Source organism: Necator americanus, chromosome II (genome assembly GCF_031761385.1).
Source record: "Necator americanus strain Aroian chromosome II, whole genome shotgun sequence".
NCBI lineage: Eukaryota > Metazoa > Nematoda > Chromadorea > Rhabditida > Ancylostomatidae > Necator > Necator americanus.
The window spans coordinates 36,996,165-37,016,037 of record NC_087372.1 but is presented as its reverse complement, the minus strand read 5'-3'; the positions used below and the strand labels follow the sequence as shown (position 1 = coordinate 37,016,037).

Below are 19,873 nucleotides of genomic sequence, written 5' to 3'. Positions count from 1 at the left end.
CATTGACAGAAATATAGTTCTGTAGTGCAACTGTACATAAATTGTATTCGTAGCTGTGTGATTAGATTATGAATGACCGTCGAATATCAGAAAACGTGGTTCATCCAGTTATATTAACTCGTATGACCGCGACGCAGCTAGGGAAATTTGTGCATTTCCTGCTGCCGCATACATCATTTAGTAAAATATTTTCCACTTTTTTTATTAATAGCTCTTCTTTTATGACTTCGCCTCTTCCAACAAGTCCGTCCGTCCATTGGTGCCTCTTAGATAGAAATCGTTCCTAATGTGGAATCGAACAACCAATCGTCTCCTTTCGATGGCAAGAAAAAAAGGAAAGATCTCGAAAATGCTCAATTTTTGTCAATTTCACACTCATTTTCAATAGGGACCCACAAAAAACGATGAGAGCACATCTGGGAAGGGGGAAAATAGTTTCCTACAAATTTACGGAAAGTACTTGACCAAAAGTACAACGTAATTCATTGTGTTTATTTCGAACCAAAAATAACATTGAAGAAAGTAAGAATCGAAGAGAAGTGTTCGCGATCTTGGATCGTTCCGAAGATTTTTTTACGGACGAATGTTTGTGCACAGATTTCTGACATTGTGTCCTCAAGTATTAATGGGAAACGAGCAGTGGAAACAGGAAATTCCGGCTTTTTCCAACATTTCCACATAGAGAATAATCCAATTATTGGAATTCTCAGTAATGTTCTAACAGTAAAACTGGACAGATGCGTCAGACTACGTGAAAAAATACAGCCAGTTATTACTGTAGATTCTTTTTTCTCAAATATGGTTGGTTCCCTACGATGTACACGTACAATATGGATAATAATATAATGGATAATACATATATAACATGGTTTACGGAAACCACCATTACCGAAGAACCGGCGTTGAGTAAGTAGATTGTCGTTAAAGGCATCACCCCACGAATGTGGAGTGGTGAGGGCCTATACGGAGTCGTAGATTATGGAGAGGGGGTGATTCCCTCCATTTCTTCCTAATTGCCGTAAAAAACGGCCCAGAAGCTATGGCTTCGAGCATTTCGTGGCGCTATTTTCCACGAGGAGTTCGACTGGAGCGCGCCAACCTTCTGCACGCGCCGCATCTTCCGGGCCGTTTTTTTACGGCAATTAGGAAGAAATGGACGGAATCACCCTTTTCTCCATAATCTACGATCCCGTATAATAATACTCCACCTGAAATCCGCACCACCTCAGATTCGTGGGGTGATGCCTTTAAGCCAGTCCTGCACGTCCACGCTTTTTCCTACATGTCGGTGGTTCCGCGCGGATTTCTAGTGGATCTATCCGGTTCTATCCGTTGAGAATGAATGGCCGTGGATGTGCAACTTTACCGGTCTTAGTGGATTGCATCTGTGTCTATCTTACTATTCAATTTATTTTTTTCCATTTAATTTATTTCCTACTCCATTTCAAGCTTCATTATGTAGCTTGTGTTTCGGCGGTCTTGTCCGGAAATTCTGAGTCACAGTACTTTCTGTCCTTGTGAACTATTTATTCATTTGTATTTCTATTATCTATCAGCACCTTGCCGGAGTGAATTGTTTTATTTTGGTTGGATCCATAGTTCGGATGTAAACACTATGAACTGATTGTTTGTGAGTGATTCTTAAGTAACTTACGGTTAGGTGATACCCACGGGTCATTTGTGGTCACATTCTGCTCCTTGTTTCACCACAACTTCCATTCGGATCATTTAGAACTCAAAAATCAATACCTAAGAGTATATAGATGTGTTTATTTAAGTAAATATAAATAAATATATCAAAAATAGGAATGGCCCCTAAATAAACTGGAATGATCCTGCAGTTGAACACACCCTCGATGTGGATAGCTTTCAGTAGCTCATTACTGTAGAATATCTTCCTGCATTCTTTTTTCTTCCGTAGTTATATTAATTTTAAACTTATCATCCAATTTCACCTAATTTTCAGCTAGTATCCTTCTTTCTGTTCTTTTTTTTTAATTTCAAATGGTATTGTTGGCATTTTATCGAATTTCTAGTTTTGACTATTCGGATAACAATAAAATGGTTTTTTTCGGCTATAGATACAGCCGCTGTGGATCTGTGGATGATATGAGTTTCAAACTAGTTGTTGGCTCAGCTCTGGTTATTTCCATTCCGAAAATCCGTACCGTATCAGAAACGAAAATTTTTCTTTTGAAACCTCACTTTTTCAGTTTTTTCGTCGTTCTGACATAAAAAATCTTTCGATTATTGCCAATTAAAATCACTAAGGAGATCATAGACGTTTTTTCTTGGTTCCTTTGGAAAACTTATGATATCCCTTACCGAATCCCGAGTAGTTTCGAACTTGTTCATCAATTCTCAGTCCATATCGCCAGTCGACCGACCTCAATCTGGCCACGTGCCAAACACGTGTGCGCCCGATCGCCTCATCCGCGTTAGCTGCTGATGATTTTATTCCGATATGACTATTCCGATGATTCGTGTTCGGTTGACTTTTTTGATTGGATGGATTTGATCGATCAATTCGCTAGGAATGGTCGACGTTCTAAAAGAAAATCACATTTCAAATGGACATTCAAACTATGGACATTTGAAGAAATTCGATTCGTTAACGGCGATCCCGTACATGTAAGTTGACATAAATTCTTCCCATCTTATACATTTTCATCTTTTTAAGTACATTTTCGTGTACTCTTCTCTTTTTGCTGTAAAATGAAATTGGAGGTAAATTTACCGTGACGAGGTGAGAATTATTCCTTTTTTTGTTCTTCTTTGGAGAATTCTTCGAGTTTTTTTAATCCTTTAAAAAAAGCATGTCCTGGTTTCTTACGTGTATGAATTTAAATATATTTATGTATATGTTCATGACGTATTCATTATCGTGTACGTAAATAAAAAAAAGAGAAGAAAAGTTTCTCATCATGATAAGACATTTTTTGGTGTTAGCTATTGTTGCAATAGTTGAAAGTTTTTCTAAATACTTAGAAGTTTTTCGACTTTATTGATATCTGCCAAAATGTGATTAATACTTTGTTTTCGCAATTAATCGCTTTACTTCTTTTTGTGCTCGATCAACATGACAACCGTTTGCAATCATTCATGATTGCGATGACCAGTCAGCGGTTTGATAGTTCCGAAAATCGTTTAATATGCCAGAAAAAGACTACAGATGAAATAAAAAAATACTACGGATTCTAAGTAGATCGAACAACGTTGTTGTAGTTTTCACCTTGAGGTGACAGACAGGAGATAAGAGCTGGCGTAAAATTTTCTACAGGGGTTTAGTGGTGCCCAGTGGCAATCCACGCTAATTACACACGCTGCAAATCAACTGGGCGGGACATTTTGCAACATCGTGCACAACAATTAGAAAATACATAAACAAACAACAATTTTGTGAGAACATTGGTGGGAAAACAGGTCATTGTTCCACCAAAATGCACCGCATTTCCCATTTACACTTGATCTGATTTGGATTCAGGAGGCTGGGTAATGCTGAAATCCTTAATCCTGGATTTACCGACTTTTCCAGTGGATAAACAATGTTTCATCCTTTGATACAAATAGGCTTTGGGAAATCTTTTATTTCCAACCAATTTCCCGTAAGTAAACTAAAATTTATGATAGTTTACGAAATTATGAGAAGTATCCATTGGAAGTGACGACAAATACTCTATAGCTCTAGCTTTTTTTTCGCAAAAGAACATGTAGATGTTTTCAATGTATTCATTTTTATTATTTGGGTTGTTATAGTTGAACTAAGAGCGGCTTTTTTCTTTAAATAGATCCTAATTTAATACTGACTTTCGAGATTGGATGACATTACATTGTAAACATGCATTTGAGAAGTCTTTAGTTCCTGTTTTTTTTTTTCTTTGCATAGGTAGCACACTTATTAACGTTTTTTTTTTCAACGAAAACAGACAGACTTCTAAGAGGTTGCACTGAAGAATGTAGAAATGACCTCAATGTCCGACCTTTCTGAAATACGCTCTTGTTTCTTTTTTTTTTTTCGTTTCTCGCTTTGAATGTTTAGTAATCTATTAGCCTAACAGCAACAAAATGTCATATTTTCTTCTTAGCACTGTCCTTTTTGCCACTATTCGATCCTAAACCAATTTCTAACATTTTTGGTTCACCAAATGAAAAAAACTCGGCAATTCACGTTCTTAGTGTGGGTGGTTCTGTTGCGTGCAGGCGATCAATATCTCCTAACACTCACTCATGTTCTCGCATCCGGCGGCTTCACCAAATAAACAATTGCAATTTCAACACTACATCCTATCCCTTTTAAAAGTACTTCTATTAAATTCTTCTGCACTGTTGATCGAACGATAATGTAATTCCGCCGAATTTTCTCTCAAGATGGATGCGCCTGGGTGAGTTTTTTTTCGTGAAAAATTACTGAAAGAGATGAAAATTACTGTTCCGTCGAAATATACTTGAAATATACTTCGCTTTAGGGGAAGTGCTTCAAGTCTACATGAGAGAAGCAGCAGCGAGGATGAACATCTTTCATTTGAGGTGGGGTTTTTTCACACAGCTTACTTGGACTATTTTTTCCTGCTCGATCTCTTTTTCCTCTTCGTTCTCTTTATTCTTTTGCTTTAGCAAAATCTTATCTTGCTATTTTCGTCTCTTCGCTTAATCACTTCGCTCAACACTTTCGTATAAACTTCATAATTTAATTCTTTATCAAACTAGTCGTATCTTTGACGATTTTTTCGTTGTCATTCGTTTTACTGTCTTAATACTACAACTGTTTTTGTAAAGTTTTTTTTTAAATTATGCTTCAAAATTTTCATCGGTAGGATGCCTATGCTTTTTTAATTTCGATTCTCCTGTTTTCGATATGTAGCCTACACTTTTTTGTGTGCAGATAGTGCTTTCTCCTGGTGTGTACGAAGTTCTAACAAGCGGAGAAAATTCTTCCCAACCTGATGTCAAAAATCACAAGAAAATCGCATTGTTGAAGATAAAATTATGCATCTGCTCCATTCGCAATAACTTCAACTTCAATAACTTGAGTTCAAGCTGCATTAATTAGTTCGATTCCGAACTTTTTCTCCTTTTTGCTTTTCGATTTCATCTCTCTACGATCCGATGCGTTAGCATTATTAGAACGAATTTGTTTTGGTGACAAATTCGTTCTAATAATAATAATGCTATAACATTGGATCATAAATCGTATTAAATTGAATAATTCCGATGACTAATGTTGTTCAACATTGATTGGATCCTGCTAGACGCACTCTGTGCACTTTAAAGTCACCTTCATAACTCCATCAACGATATGTCTAAGAATAGGATTCAATCAAAAATAGTTGGGAAACAAGGAGATAAATGGACGTGGGTTAGTCCTTGTTGTTATTGTGAATGTCCATTTTTGTCGAACAAAACTATCGTTTCCTCTTTATTCTCCTTTTCATCTTCACTTCTTTCTGTATCTCAGCTTCCTATCTTTTCGAACTATTATTTTCTCAGCACTGATTCCACTCTCCAGTCAATATCACTTGAAAAACCTACACAAAAATTAAGAAATCCGCGGATTTGAGGACTTAAGAACTTCTTTATCTCTTATTTGTGAACTGGAATTTTGTTTCACTTCTTTTTCTACTTCTCTATCCAATGTTCATGACTTAGATTTGCACTCAATTTTTATTCTCTACCATCCTGAAACTTATGTCGTCTTTGTTAAGATCGGACATGAGAATAAGTACGTACCTTTACACGAAAGGATTGACCGAAGAATCAAGGATAAAACCCCATTTTTCTCGTTGGAATTCTTTCCACCTAAAACAGCTAATGGTGTTGCTAATTTCTTCACTAGGTAAGGTATTTTACTAGTTTTTCTAAGAACATCTGAACTATATCAATACTTCAGGCTCGATCGTTTCAATGAAGGTGGTCCACTATTTGTGGACGTTACATGGCATTTGGGCAGTGATCCAGGTAAATATCTCTGAGATGTTTTCTTTCGCATGTTTACGACTATTTTTACCGCTTATCAGCTGTTTACTTTCATAAGTGAATGCATCAAAAGACAAATTTCTAATGAACAAAACATCCTGATAGGGTCAGCAAAGGGTCACTACGTGAAGTTTATGAGGGAATTTCATTTTAGCGAACATGAATAAGGAGACATCGTCATCATCAATTGCTGCTGGATGTTTGGATTATTGTCGGGTTGACACAATGTTACACATGACATGTGCACAATATTCAAAAGAACAAACAATAAAACATCTGGAGCAGAGCAAATCCGTCGGGCTACGAAATATTCTGGCTCTACGAGGCGATCTTCCTCAAATTGTACTCTTTTAAACTATTAGTCAACGGTTGTGATGGATAGCTCAATCTTGCCTCGTTTTTAGGAGATCGATGGTGCTCCGATTTACAAGTATAGGGCTTTGGATATGATCCGATGGATACGGGAAGAGTTCGGAGATTATTTTACTATTGCATGTTCTGGTGAGGAGATTTCAGTCCTATTCAAATTACTACGTAATTTAAAATTCACTGATCTGTACTTAAAACTGTTTCCCCCTTATATGTAAGTTGTTTTTCTGGTTATATGTTTGAAAATCACCTTTTTTCGTTGTCCAACTTTTCGAGCACCGATCAATGTCCTCATTATTGGATTGCACTCACACTCCATCCACATTTTCATTTTTCCTCTTCAAGGACATGTATACAAACGATTTTTCGCTTCACAAAGCTGGAATCGGAGCATTTCTTTAACGCAGTTCCACTCTATATTACTTTTTTCTATAGCTTTTTATAAATTGGCGTCTGTTTGTTTACTTCACATTAGCCTCAGAGAGCGAAATACTTTTTTTTTGCAGCATCAGCATGATAAGCGAACTTTACCCATGTTTTATTGTGCATTGCGGGAAAGTACTGATGCTGAACTCGAAAGATTGCGCCATGTTCTTATCGCCGACTGATCAAGTTTTCTCTCCTAGCCACCGAAAGGTCAATCAAGCAACTCAATTTACCGAACTATCTGAAAATAGCGAAGGGAATGTGACAAACAGTGGCTCCTGGTCTAACGAAGAATTAACGAAGAATTATCCTTAAAATCCTAAGTATGTATAAATATAAGGCATTGAGTTCTGAAATCATACCTCCAAGTAAGTGCTATTCGCATATTTCGTAGAAGAAATGATAAAAAAGGATAAAATCACTGCCGTATCAACTCACTTGATATTCGCATTGGGATGCGTCAACGCGTTTTACTGCGATTCGTAATCGATGAAGTTTTGGAACGCGCGTTGACCTATACAATGACCTACGAGGGCCAACCGATGATCAAGTGAGGCGAGTCTGGCACTAATTATCGATTCCGGAGGGAAGAAAGGCTTGATTGGCACTAAAATGGTTTCACATCGACCGAGTGGCTACAGTGGACCTCTTACCAACTGTGCTACACCCGTCCCATTTCGGAAAAGTATGTTACAATACTAGCATCTATGGTAAATGGTTGAAATGTTACTACAGTCGGCTCAAAACGACATGAACCTCAGCGCAGTTGCGTAAGCGGCTGCTCTCGAAGCGGCGCGGTGGAGCTAGCTGCTGAGATCGTGGTGGGACCATCGCCAACTGCAGCGATGAGTGATGCTAGCAAAAGTCCCCCTCGATCGCAACCGCTATGCTCCACCGGCAGCCATTTACGCAACTGCACCGAACTTGACGTCGTTTTGACCCGACTGTAACACCATCCGCAGTTTTGATGTTAGTTCTCTGAGGAGGCTGCTTCATTTCATAATGGCGATAATCCGTGGATCCTGAGAGTAGTGACTATATCGTAGGTTGTTAGCAAGTATCTCTCTTGCGAGAAGAAACTAGCACCTTCGAAGGTTAAAAAGTATAGATAACAGAAGCATTGAAAAAGAAGGAAGTTACTAGACGGTTAGAAACAATAAACAAAACAATCGTGACGAAATTTTTGTAGAAGTCAATAATATATTTACTAAATGACTGCTCTAAAGCAATCCTATTGGCTCATCGCAACTTCAAATGCATAAAGGAAATGCATAAAGTCGAGAAGTTGGGGAAAAGTGGAGTATTACCTCGTTAGTAGGAACTTCTTGACCAATTCAACCCTTTTGATAAATCAACTAAAAATGGTTCGTTGGATAGTAAAAAGCGAATAGAACGATAAAATTTATCACAAATTCTGCTATACGGATTGTCAGGCGATGGCCGCATACAAATCATTATGCCTTCAAAACTATTATGTACATCCTCCACATATCCACCGTACTAGGATTATCGGGATTCCATGAAAAAAAAGTTTGTTCATAGAACACTACCTGAAATTAGCTGACCATGGTGTGAAGAGACCAAAAACCTTTATGAATGTCTCATCAGACCAACATTCATATTCGAAATTTCGCCACTTCTAAATTTTTAGAATTTGCAAAATTATTCGGCAGCGACGACGATCTGTTGTACTTGCTTTTTATCATTGTATAAAAAACGAATAAACTCAAAAAAGAAATGTAATCCAGATCTAAAGATTCGCTTGTACTGTTTATCCTTACAGCGCTATTTTTAGGATATCCACTTGGTCATCCTGAATCCCCGTCATACAGAGCTGATTTGCTTTATTTGAAGTCAAAATGTGACGCTGGCGCACAGTTTATCATCACTCAACTGTTCTTCGAAGCTGAGGTTGTTTTTGGAATGTTCTATATCTTGCAATGAACCCGTATTCTAAAAAATGTGCAGTTTGGAAGGACAAATTCGATGCAACCTTCAATCACTGCTCATAATTATCATAGTTTTCCAGGTTTTCGAACAATTTGTTCGCGACTGTCGGGAAATAGGAATCACTGTCCCGATTATTCCTGGAATTATGCCAATTATGGTGGTTTTTTTTTCTTTAAATCCTTTTTTTTTAAATAATTTAATCTCCTCTCTTGGCCACAGGGTTACGATTCTATTCGTCGCATAGCGACACTATCTCAACTTACTATTCCTGAATCGATTCTCTCAGATTTGGAACCTATCAAACACGATGACGATGCAGTAAGAAAATATGGAACAATTAAGGTCCGACTGTAGCGTTTTTGAGTTAGCACGTCCATGGAGGTGGGAATACAACGAACTCTTTATTTTTAGGCGATAGAAATGTGTCGTCGAATTCTTACTAATGGTTCAGCGTCTTCGATCCATTTGTACACAATGAATCGAGAGGGAACGTGTCGGTAGGTATTTTCTAATTAGTTTTAAGTTCAAAAATCTGTTGGTGATTCCTAAGAACGACCAATTCGTAGTACACTAAGTACTATGGATTTTGTACTTTTCAATTCACAGAGAATTGCTCTCAATGTGGTCTACATCCTGCCATTGGGAAGTTTAATGTCACATGATTTGTTTATATCATCCTCTCTTATTTCTATTTGATATGTTGTTGTATTCAAAAGTGCAGCAATTTTCACATAATTGTATGCATATTGATTTGCTCTATTTCTATTTATTTGATTTATTCCATTTCTAACTACTCGTTTTATATTCGTGTAGATACATCATCACCTCATTTCATCGTTCTACTTCAGTTATAGCCCCCAGCGTTTGGGAATACGAATGTTTTTTTTTGTTACTATATACTATCAAAAATAGTTTAATGTAGAATTCATATAAATTGATTCACTCTCGGTTAGATTCTATCCTCTTTTCGATCTGTATTCCGGTAGCTTTAAGATTTCTATTATTGCAAACGGGTCTATTACATATCCCTATAGATTTCTTTGATAAGATTTCTGTAATGTTAGCTTTATCAAGCATCAAGAAATGTGTTTTTTCTTCCTTGTTGCAGCCAGATGGCAGGTGACATATGAAAAAAGGCAGAATGTCCAGAAAACGATCATTTTTCAATCGTCCATGTGACGTGGTGCGAAGTCAATTACGCGACATTATGCAGATATTATAAGAGTCACGCTGAGTTTGCTTATTTCAACAATGAAGAGAGCAAATATGCCAATCACATGGCAATAAAGCAAAGTATGAAAGTATTCCTAGTCACGAGGGAGCCCAAGAAACGTGAGTGTCAACATAAAAAAGCTGTGGCGTCGAAAAGCATGTCCGGAATCAGCAGAGCAAATTACTCATTTCCGAATACTATGGGGAAGAAATGTGTTTTTTTTCATCAAAATAATTTTTTTGTAGAAAATGTAGTTATTGTTATGTTTGATCGCAACATTTCCGCTACAGATTGATGTTTTGCGAGCGACCGCGACGCGTACGTAACAAATCGAGCATTCATTCCTCCTTACACTTTGTTGTAGTCGGGTCACAATGAAGGTGAACCTCGGGGCAGTTGCAAAAGCGGCTGCGCTCGAAGCGGTGCAGTGAACCGTAACGGTTAGGATCAAGGGGGGACCCTTGTTAGCGCCACTCATAGTTGGAGTTCGCAATGGTCCCATCTCGATTCCTGCCGCTAGCTTTACCACGTCGCTTTAAAGGCATCACTCCACGAATCTGGGCTGGTGCGGGTTTTAGGTGGGTTATGCCTATACGAGGTCGTAGATTATAGGAAGGAGGGTGATTCTGTCCATGTCTTCCTAATTGCCGGAAAACGGCCTGGAAGATGCGGCGCGTGCACAAGGCTGGCGCGCTCCAATAGAACTCGTGGAAAATAGGGCTCCGGAACGCTCCAAGCCGCACCTTACGGCAATTAGGAAGAGATGGACGGAATCATCCTCCTCCCCATAATCTACGACCCCGCACAGGTATAACCCATCTGAAACCCGCACCACCCCAGATTCGTGGGGTGATGCCTTCAAGCGCGGTCGCTTACGCAACTGCACCATGCTTCATGTCGTTTTGACCCGACTATATTTGCCAGTCATTTATCCCAGTCAAAAACGGATCGCGATGGTTCGTGTTAACGTAAGTAGCAGTGCCTATAACTTAACCTCTTAAGTGGGGAAGAGACCGCCTGAACAAAAAGTGCACTCCATGACGGACATGTACGTCATAAACGCTTAAGAGGCTAACGCATCATGTAGTTGAAAGAAATGACGAGCACCGGGGCGGATCTTCAGATGGTGCTTACGCAGAGCGATAGAACAACTACTCCATGTATGTTATGCATGGTCAGTTACGGATATCAGAATTTATTATCTGGTGCACTTCGATTGCACTAACGTATTGACTCGATGGTGGCTTGGCAGCTGCCTCTCCTGCATTGCACAACTGCGATGAAATTCCTGCAATCCTGTCTGAAGGACGCACATTCTTTCCATTTTTCCCGAAAGAGGGATGCGTCGCAAGTGGTAGATTTGTATTGCGGCCACATGGTGCAACTGAAATATTCGCGACCCTGAAGCAGGGTTATGCTCGAGGTTACGGGTTTTTCTCGTAAATTCATGGGAAAACACATGGTTTTCATCAGAATTGCGTGTAGTATAGTGAAGTTTCTCTAAAATATAACTTTTTCAGCGAGATTCTACAAGAGCTTGGGCTCTGGCACAAAAGGCCAATGCGAGCACTTCCTTGGGAACCTCATGGATCTAACCATCCGTTAAGGTAAGGATGATAGGAATGCTAAATAATTTTAATGATAGGTGAATTATTGCTTGAGAACTGAGCGGTATGGTTAGTCGTTGAAGTGATATTAATAGTAGCGTATAGAATTTTATCAACAATGTATATTATATATTATTATTAGTATAGTACTGTGTAATGTTAAGTAGCACTATCTTTTAAGAAGGAAAAAGAAAATTAGTGTTTGCAGTTCGAATGTTCTTTTGTCTTGAAACCTCGGCATATTCTGTATAGTGTTGGTGTTTGCCACATCATACTCAGTCTTTTTTTAAACAGCATTCCACTAAGTTAACAGTAGTCTTCCGATACAGGAGAGCTATACTCCTACGCCTGTAACGCCATATTCATCACTTTTCTTTCTTTTCTCAACTATGTTTCGCAATGTTCCAGGTGTAAAGAAGACGTGCGACCAATCTTTTGGAGCGCTAGACCGAAAAGTTACATCTATAGAACAAGGGTATTGTAATTAAATTCCTATCTACTCTCATTTTATTCGAGATCTAAAATCTGTTACTCCAGGATTGGGACGACTTCCCAAATGGTCGTTGGGGTAACAGTTCGTCGCCAGCGTTCGGTGATTTGCAGGATTATTATCTCTTCCATCTGAAGGTTAGCCTAAAAGCCTAGTTTTGCATTGAGTTCCGTTCATCATATTCTCACATTCATGTTTTATCGATATCCAGGCACAAACCAAGAAGGAAGATCTTCTCAAGATGTACGGTGAAGAACTGTTGTCATTTGATGACGTAAAGAAAGTATTCGTAAATTTCATTTCTCAAAGTGTCAACGAAAATGGAGTAAAGGTACTTTTTTCTCTACATAGGTTTAAAAACAGAAATTTGATTTCTACCTCCAGGTAACCACCCTTCCATGGAATGAGCAAGAAGTTGGTGTTCAGGCGGAGACAAAACTCATTAATGAGCAATTACTATGGTGCAATGAGAATGTAAGTACCATAAAAGTTCATTAATGTTATTAGAAAGTAAATTCACAAGCATTTTTGTATATATCTTGCACATTTTAGGGTATACTGACAGTAAACAGTCAGCCATCCGTAAATGGAGCACCGTCGACTGATCCGTTAGTTGGATGGGGGAAGCCGGGTGGTTACTGTTATCAGAAGGTACGAATTTCGTTGTTCTAGACAGGAATGAAAAAAAAAAGAATAGATTGAAGCATTATAGGGATATAAATGACCTTCATGACCTTGTAATGTTGTCTTTTATTTGCATACTGTAAATAGCTGATTCTTCAACTTAATTTCCCTCCATTTTTTTTAAAATTCAATCAATTTTGGCAAAAAAGTTCTACTAAGGGTAATCAGAAGTTTCTTCTGTGTACTACTGTGGAATGCGTATACACATAGTTTGTTTCTTGACAAAACATAGGTGATATTGAGGAATTAGGTGTGGAGATTTCTCAGCAGTTTTTGTTCTCAACTCCTACATTTTCACAACTTTCATGTAACAAGTTCAGGTGTTTTAATTATTATATTTTTTCGCACCTTAAAACTCACCGTTCCGTTCACTTTCATTTGTTTTAAGGCATACCTTGAGTGCTTCATCAGCAAGCAGAACGCCATATCACTTCTGGAAATAATCGACGACTACTCTCCAAGGATTAACTACCATGTCATCAATTGCGACGTAAGAGTTTAGATGTTTCTTTTTTGATCTTCTTTTTTATTCTGCACTTCTTCGCAACTTGCAAAATAAATAGTTCGCGAATGGAGTTACGTTGTAAAAGGTAATAAACTCAGTTTACCACAAAGGTCACGTTCCTCAGGCTTGCGGCCTACCTAGGACCATACACCAAATGGCACTTCCACAAACTGCTAGGGTTGCTTGTCTTTTTGTATTTTTCTTAGTACCATTTGTTTTAAGGGCACGTTTGACCGCATGAATGGTGAGGCCACGACGCCCATTGCTGTCACCTGGGGTGTGTTCCCTGGAGCTGAAATTGCACAGCCTACTGTAGTTGATCCACTGGCATTCCGAGCATGGAAAGATGAAGCCTATGATACCTGGATCAAGAATTGGTGGGTTCAAATCAAATATTCCTTCATGGAGTTCTGTGATCAAGACATGTTGTCTGTTTCAGGGCCAACATTTATCCGAAGGATTCAGTTTCTCGAAATGTCATCCAGAAAGTCCACGATGATTTCTGTCTTCTGAATGTCGTAGATAATGACTTCCAAAAGCCCGTTATTATTTACGAAATTCTTAAGAAGGTGTTGAAAAGGACCGAAGAACGTGCTGCTTCTGCTTGATAGCGAAATACTGGAAAATCAGTAAGTGTGAAAGTAAACGGTGACCCTGAATTTTTTTCTAGAGAGGGACAGGTATTTTTATTGTTACATATCTAATAGGTAGCATAAACCAACTTTCTGTGACTGATGAACGGAAGCCGGTTGATATTCGTACCTGTGATACTTGTTATGTTTTCGGGAATAAGCTCTAGAAGCTATATGTTGGTGAAAATTATGTAAGGATATTTTTGTGGTTTTTTGTACCCTATTTTTCGCATGTGAACTTATTGTAGTCATTTTTGAAGTGAATCAGCGCATAGTCTTTAATTATTCATGGTTTTCTATTCTATGTAAATATATGTATGTGTAAACTGTGATGGTCAAACTGAATTAAAAGATAAAGATAAATTATAATCTGTTGAAATGATTTCATCCACATCTACATATGTTTGTTTTTATCACCTCCAGTACGAAATTAGATGGCTACTCTTACTCCGGAACTACGAATGCTCACAAGAAGGGCTGAATACCTAACACTTTGGTAACTTTTAAGAGTTTCTCGATTTTGAAGGATCAGAAGAGTTGTCATCCCAGAACTTTGTGTGTATGTGTATACATATACAGGTTAAATGTATTATTGGGTAGGATAAGTCTCTCTCCGTTTCGAGATACAATTGGGTCAAAAGGAATTGTGGCCGTGGCTCGGTGTAACCAGTGGCTACGACTGAGGTGGGACTATTGCTAACTCCAGCCGGAGCAACGATGGTCCCACTTCGATGGAAGTCGCTGGCTACATCGAGGTGGGACCATCCAAAGGTCGCTCTGACACGACTATAACCGTACATTTCTAGATTGCGTCTCTATGCCCTTGCATTCTCTGCATTTAACGAGATTATATACCTCCGTTTTGACCGATTCGATTAGTCATAGTCATCTACGTGCTCCAGAGACAGAGATTCATCCACAAACATTGTGTATTACGTCATTTGTACTACTTACATCCTTGTTGACCAGTCACTTTGCTTGACTGGGCAGCAGTAATATTTCTTTCTCTTTTTTTGAGAGAGAGAGGGTTGTCCACCAATTTCCGCCTGCTTCAGAGACACAAAAAGCACCAAATTTTGATAGATTTCCCAGTTAATCGGGTACCCAGATGAGCTTACTGTTGTTCATTTTTCTGAGGTTGTTCTTGAGTCATCCGTACTTTAAATCGGTAGTAAGGAGACGTTTGAAGAGGTATACTATGGTCAAAACGACATGAAGCACGGTGCAGCTGCGTAAACGTTGCGCTCTAAGCGGCGCGGTGGAGCGAGCGACTGGAATCGAGGTGGGACCATCGCAAACTGCAGCAATCAACGGCGGTAGCAAAGGTCCCGTGTCGATTCTAACCGCTGCGCTCCACGCGCCGCTTCCACCTACGCAACTGTCCGTGCTTCATGTCGTTTTGACCCAATTACACACGCCTCTCAGGCTCTAACAAAGGCGACAGGGAAGCGCCAGCAAATAAAAAACAGTCCAAATTTTGGTCTCTTTGTATTTTCAAGAAGATATTTTATAACATAAGGGATAAGGTGAAGTTCAGCATAAATAATCCCACAATACCATACATAAAGAAAAGTCGAGCATAATATTTCATCAAAAAAAATGTGTGCCAATAAACTACGTCCAACCCCTGAAGGAACTTCTTCTAGGACTAGGACGGAATATGGTTCCAGAAAAGCAAAGAACACGCCTCATCCCCCAATGTTTACGCTGTCATATCATTTTTAACTCTATCACGGAGGATTTTCCACATGAAACATGAGGAACCAAGCCCGAAAGGCATAAAAAACAAAAAGAAAATTAAAATTGCTCTTTGAAAACGGTATTGAAGAACAAAGAAACTCACTTTCCTTAATGTTGAAGAAATATATGTCAAACGATTACCGTCTTGAGTGTTTGGTGTCCAGTGGTGTTTAGAGTAGAGTGGTTGGTGAATCCAAGAACATGCGTGATTCCACTCGTGATCCGAAGACAATCCTATGCAAGAGAAAAAATTCGGCGGACTGGTAGATCAGAGAAAAGGCTGGACATTCACCTTATCCTATGGTGCAAACCGTTCTAAGCTAAATCAACAGCAACTCCAATCCAATCTGTTTTTCATCTGTGTTTGTCAGCGATGTGTTACTTTCTGAAAAAGTGTTCATCTGTCCCGGATCTAAAGGACTGTTCGCCCCATTCCAACATATCCGTGAGAATCGCGTAAGATCAGCCTCCAATTTGATCATAACCGTTTCCAACCGAGAATAGACGAGGAACAGTAGGATAGGATTCGCGAGATCGGAAAGAGCTTACTCTTCCACCACGAATTCTCAATCGCTGACTGCACAAGCAGTCATCAACAGCTCTTCTGGAAGTCTTTTGATGACTATATTTCTTTATGCGATCTGAGATAGACAATCTCTTGTCTCTTGGGCAGGTGATTCGAAGCGCACCACTTTCATGAAGGGAGTCCTCAGCTCCAAGTCGGAGAAGGAGTTGCGCGAAGGTCCCACCGCACAGATATCTACTGTAAGTCCGTCTACTGCACAAATAGATCACAGCACGGAGCATGTGTGTATTTTTGATCGGACTGTGTTCTGCACCATCTCGTCTAACTATTAGTTCTTTGGTATTTGGCATTCTGTCGATCTGTCAGCTTCTCAGCCGCATCAAGAAAGCCTCCCCGCCGACCATCGTCAACTAGAAGGACTGGATCGTTAGAAGGCGAAGGAGAGGTTGTCCATTGTGTAAGGTTTTTTTTTTCTCTCAGTATACTATTTCCCAGTTCTTATCGTCAAAACATCTTCATTGCATCGTGAAGCAGGCTTAGAAGATCTGTTGAAATTGTGTGGACATACTCGGTAATGTAGCTAGTTAGTCTTACTCACAGCAGCAGAGAATGATTTTTTCAAAGACATTTTCCCCACTTACTATAAATTGTTTTATAATGGAAACTATAGAGAATCGTACTACTAGTGCTCACTAAGCCTTTCATCATTCCGGGGTCGATAAATTGGTACCAGACTTGTCTGGGAGGATAAAAACACTGACTTGACACATCGTCTAGCACCGCAAGGCCAGTTACACGTTCGTAAATCTCAAAAGATTCTGAATTGAAGTGAACGTGGGGGGCGTATCCTAAACGGATTCATTAACGCCATACACTTTATCCTGTATCCTTTATAGAGAAATTCTCCTACTTGATCTACCCAGTCCAAAATCCAAGATCTCCAAGCACATGGTGCTTGGAGGATGGTGGTTGTAGACTGTAGAGCAAAGTTTTTTGGGCGGCACTAACAAGCCCACAGTAGCAGGCAGCCAGAGATCTCCTCCTTTTGGTTTCTGGGTCATAATTAGATTGGCGACCCCAGTAGTAATGTCGTCAGAATGCTTCTTTGTTAATGTAAGAATGCTATAATAGATTCTCCACATTGACCTCACCTTTTTCTTTTCATCGAAAAGAGATTGTTCGTATTATTTTCTTATTTCATATTCGTTTACTCATTTCACTTGTATTCATTTATTTCACATTATATTTTTATTCTTATTCACTTTTTTCAGCAGGAACTACTTTTTACTTTACTTTTTTTTACCCGAGATATGCGCTAGGTAATAGAAGCGAGTTAAATATGAACGAGGCAAAACAATATGTTCTAATTCACACTTGTGTAAAGACATCTGGATACGTTCACAACGCTGGGTAAAAAGTGGAGGTGTGAGTTCCGTAACACATGACGAAAGATGGATCTTCCTTGACTTGTGTACAGCGCTCTGAGCAAATTTGTCAAAATTCTTTTTTTTTCTAAATTAACGCTACTTGTTCTCAGCTTTCCTTATTCCCAGTAGACCCCCTATGTTTCTCTTACGACTATACTGCACTAACTGAATTGTTGCTTCATTTACTGCAGTATAGTCAGGTTAAAACGACATGAAACGGTTGGAATCGAGGTGGGACCATCACGAATTGCAGCGATGAGCGGTGGAAGCAGGCGTCTTCATTCGATCTTAACCGCTGCGCTCCACTGCTCCGCTTCGAACGAAACCGTTCACGCAACTGCACCCTGATTCATGTCGTCTTGACTCTGCTTCGTATATTACTACCATGTTAGCCCATGGTATACGGGAAGGTTCACATAGCTCAGGTGAATAAGTATAAGGTTGAGTAGTACCGCCCTTGACTACTCCTGGTGGCGTGAAAAGTTGCCAGGAGGAAAAGTTCGTTGTTGTGATCCGTAAATCGGATGATCAGCAGCATTCGTACCGTGCCTGTACGTCAATGGTTGGCCTATAGCTCCTTGTTTTCTTCCTGATAACTTTTCACACCACCAGGAGTAGACAAGGGCGGTACTAATCAACTTAATACTTATTCACCGTACTCCGCATGCTCATTTATGGGAATCGACGAGGTTATGAAGCCATTCCGTGAATTATAGTCACGTGAAAATTAAGTGAAACTTGGTGTTGCGAAAACAGTTGTGATCGATCTGGGAGCATAATTCCAGCCAAGCTTCGAAGCATTTTCTCTCGTTGCGGCAGTTCAAACGCCGCCGCCTACGCAATTGCACCACTCTCCATGTCGTTCTGATCTGACTGAAACTATTTGGGCTAACAATACTTGTAAATATCATAGATTCCAGAAAGACGCTAAAAACATGGACTAAATTTGGTGATGCGAAGAAAAGCAGTGCTACATTTGCAACATCGCTTATCTTTCGGAGCATTAACTACGAAATATGGCTGTCGATGTGGAGATAGGTGATTTTTGCTTGATGCATCGATTCGGGAAACAGGTCCAGATGCTTCTTACACTAGACGACACCAATACAGTTCCAACTATCATGGTTTCTTCATACTATCGTTCTTTAGATGAACTTTGGGTAGAAATGGTGTTCCCAGGCAAGCAGAAAGAAAGTGTGTGAAACGGATGCGTCGCAGTCGTGTACCGATAGTGCAGAAATCTTTACATGTTTGTCGTTTTCTAGCAAATTCTCTGATTTGTGGTCGTTTTGAGGACAAATGAGAGGCCGGGGATTTTATTAGCTCATCCGGTGAAAACAAATTTCGGGATACAAGCGGATTTCGTGCGAATAACACTGACATGAACTAGTATTCATTCTTGCTGTCCTAGTGAGCTTCATGGCTATCATTTTAAGCAATGTAACCAAATCCTGTCATTATACTTTTACGCCTTATACTCCCTGCTTAATAATAAAGGAAGAAAATTATTGAATAGCACTATTGTGGCCACTCAAAATGAGTTGAGCTGGCTTCTTTAAGAATCCGGGACCGTAGCATCAAGTCATCACTGTGAAAAATCATGCATACGCATTCCGATGACATTTACCGCTACTTACTCTTTAATTACTTTGGTCTCCATAGCAGACCTCTACTTTTTTTTAAATAAACGACTCGCTAGTGTCGCTAGGTGACACAAATATGAAACGAGCACAAATCATAATGGATTTGCGCTCAGTTACTTGGAGAATTTCCACTTCTCATATTTTCATTTCTTCGTATTTTCAAGATGTTTTCATAATTAAAAGTAGCTCTGTCTTCCACAACAAGAACTGAATTCTATTTCTTAATCCTTCAGACCAATTTGAATCTCAAATAAATCACGTGTTTTTCACGCCAACCATTCTACAAATAATGTATCCTTATAAAATCGTTTCATTATGTGATAGAAAATAAGTCTAGTAGGGAAGATTTTCTGTAAAAAAAAAGTGAAGGCTGTGTCTATGAAATAAGTGGAAATGTGCTTTTGACCAAATCGTAAGCGAGATTCCTTCGTGTTTTTTCCCCTCCCTCAAAGTCGCCCTCGTTATTCCAATGCACGACAAGATCGGCGACAATCACAATGTATCACAAAAAAAAAAAAACGGAGATGAGTGTCTCCGTGTCCTTCGGATTGCATGCAAATTTCATGGGTGTTGGCTTTTTGCGATTATTTTGTCTGTTTAGTGTTTATTTAGTACCAGCTTTTGAAATACTAAAATTTACCTTAGTAATTTCCACATTTCTCGTATAATTTTATGCATGTAACAAGAA

The 19,873-nt window shown here is 39.2% G+C and overlaps 2 protein-coding genes across 5 annotated transcripts; one reads left to right on the top strand and one right to left on the bottom strand.

Moving 5' to 3' along the window:
• Nucleotides 1-2,536: 2,536 nt before the first annotated feature.
• On the top strand, nt 2,537-14,016 carry RB195_020633 (uncharacterized protein; the record flags this gene model as incomplete). Of its 4 annotated transcripts, none has more annotated exons than XM_064189009.1 (21): nt 2,537-2,631; nt 4,467-4,527; nt 5,703-5,833; nt 5,888-5,955; nt 6,128-6,315; nt 6,378-6,474; nt 8,564-8,679; nt 8,798-8,875; nt 8,938-9,060; nt 9,130-9,215; nt 11,452-11,538; nt 11,947-12,013; nt 12,076-12,165; nt 12,240-12,359; nt 12,413-12,502; nt 12,581-12,679; nt 13,101-13,202; nt 13,440-13,594; nt 13,657-13,735; nt 13,798-13,846; nt 13,925-14,016. In XM_064189009.1, the coding sequence occupies 21 exons, from the start codon at nt 2,537-2,539 to the stop codon at nt 14,014-14,016; spliced, it is 2,073 nt and encodes a 690-aa protein (XP_064044889.1). The 4 variants fall into 4 exon arrangements, with proteins under 4 accessions (XP_064044889.1, XP_064044892.1, XP_064044890.1 ...); XM_064189010.1 differs by lacking the exon at nt 2,537-2,631 and adding an exon at nt 4,369-4,382; XM_064189008.1 differs by lacking the exons at nt 2,537-2,631; nt 13,925-14,016 and adding an exon at nt 4,369-4,382 and having other exon boundaries at nt 13,657-13,825.
• Nucleotides 14,017-16,051: 2,035 nt separating this feature from the next.
• On the bottom strand, nt 16,052-16,465 carry RB195_020632 (uncharacterized protein; the record flags this gene model as incomplete). Its single annotated transcript, XM_064189007.1, has 1 exon — nt 16,052-16,465. One exon carries the CDS (start codon nt 16,463-16,465, stop codon nt 16,052-16,054), a length of 414 nt encoding a protein of 137 aa, XP_064044888.1.
• Between the last annotated feature and the right edge of the window lie 3,408 nt (nt 16,466-19,873).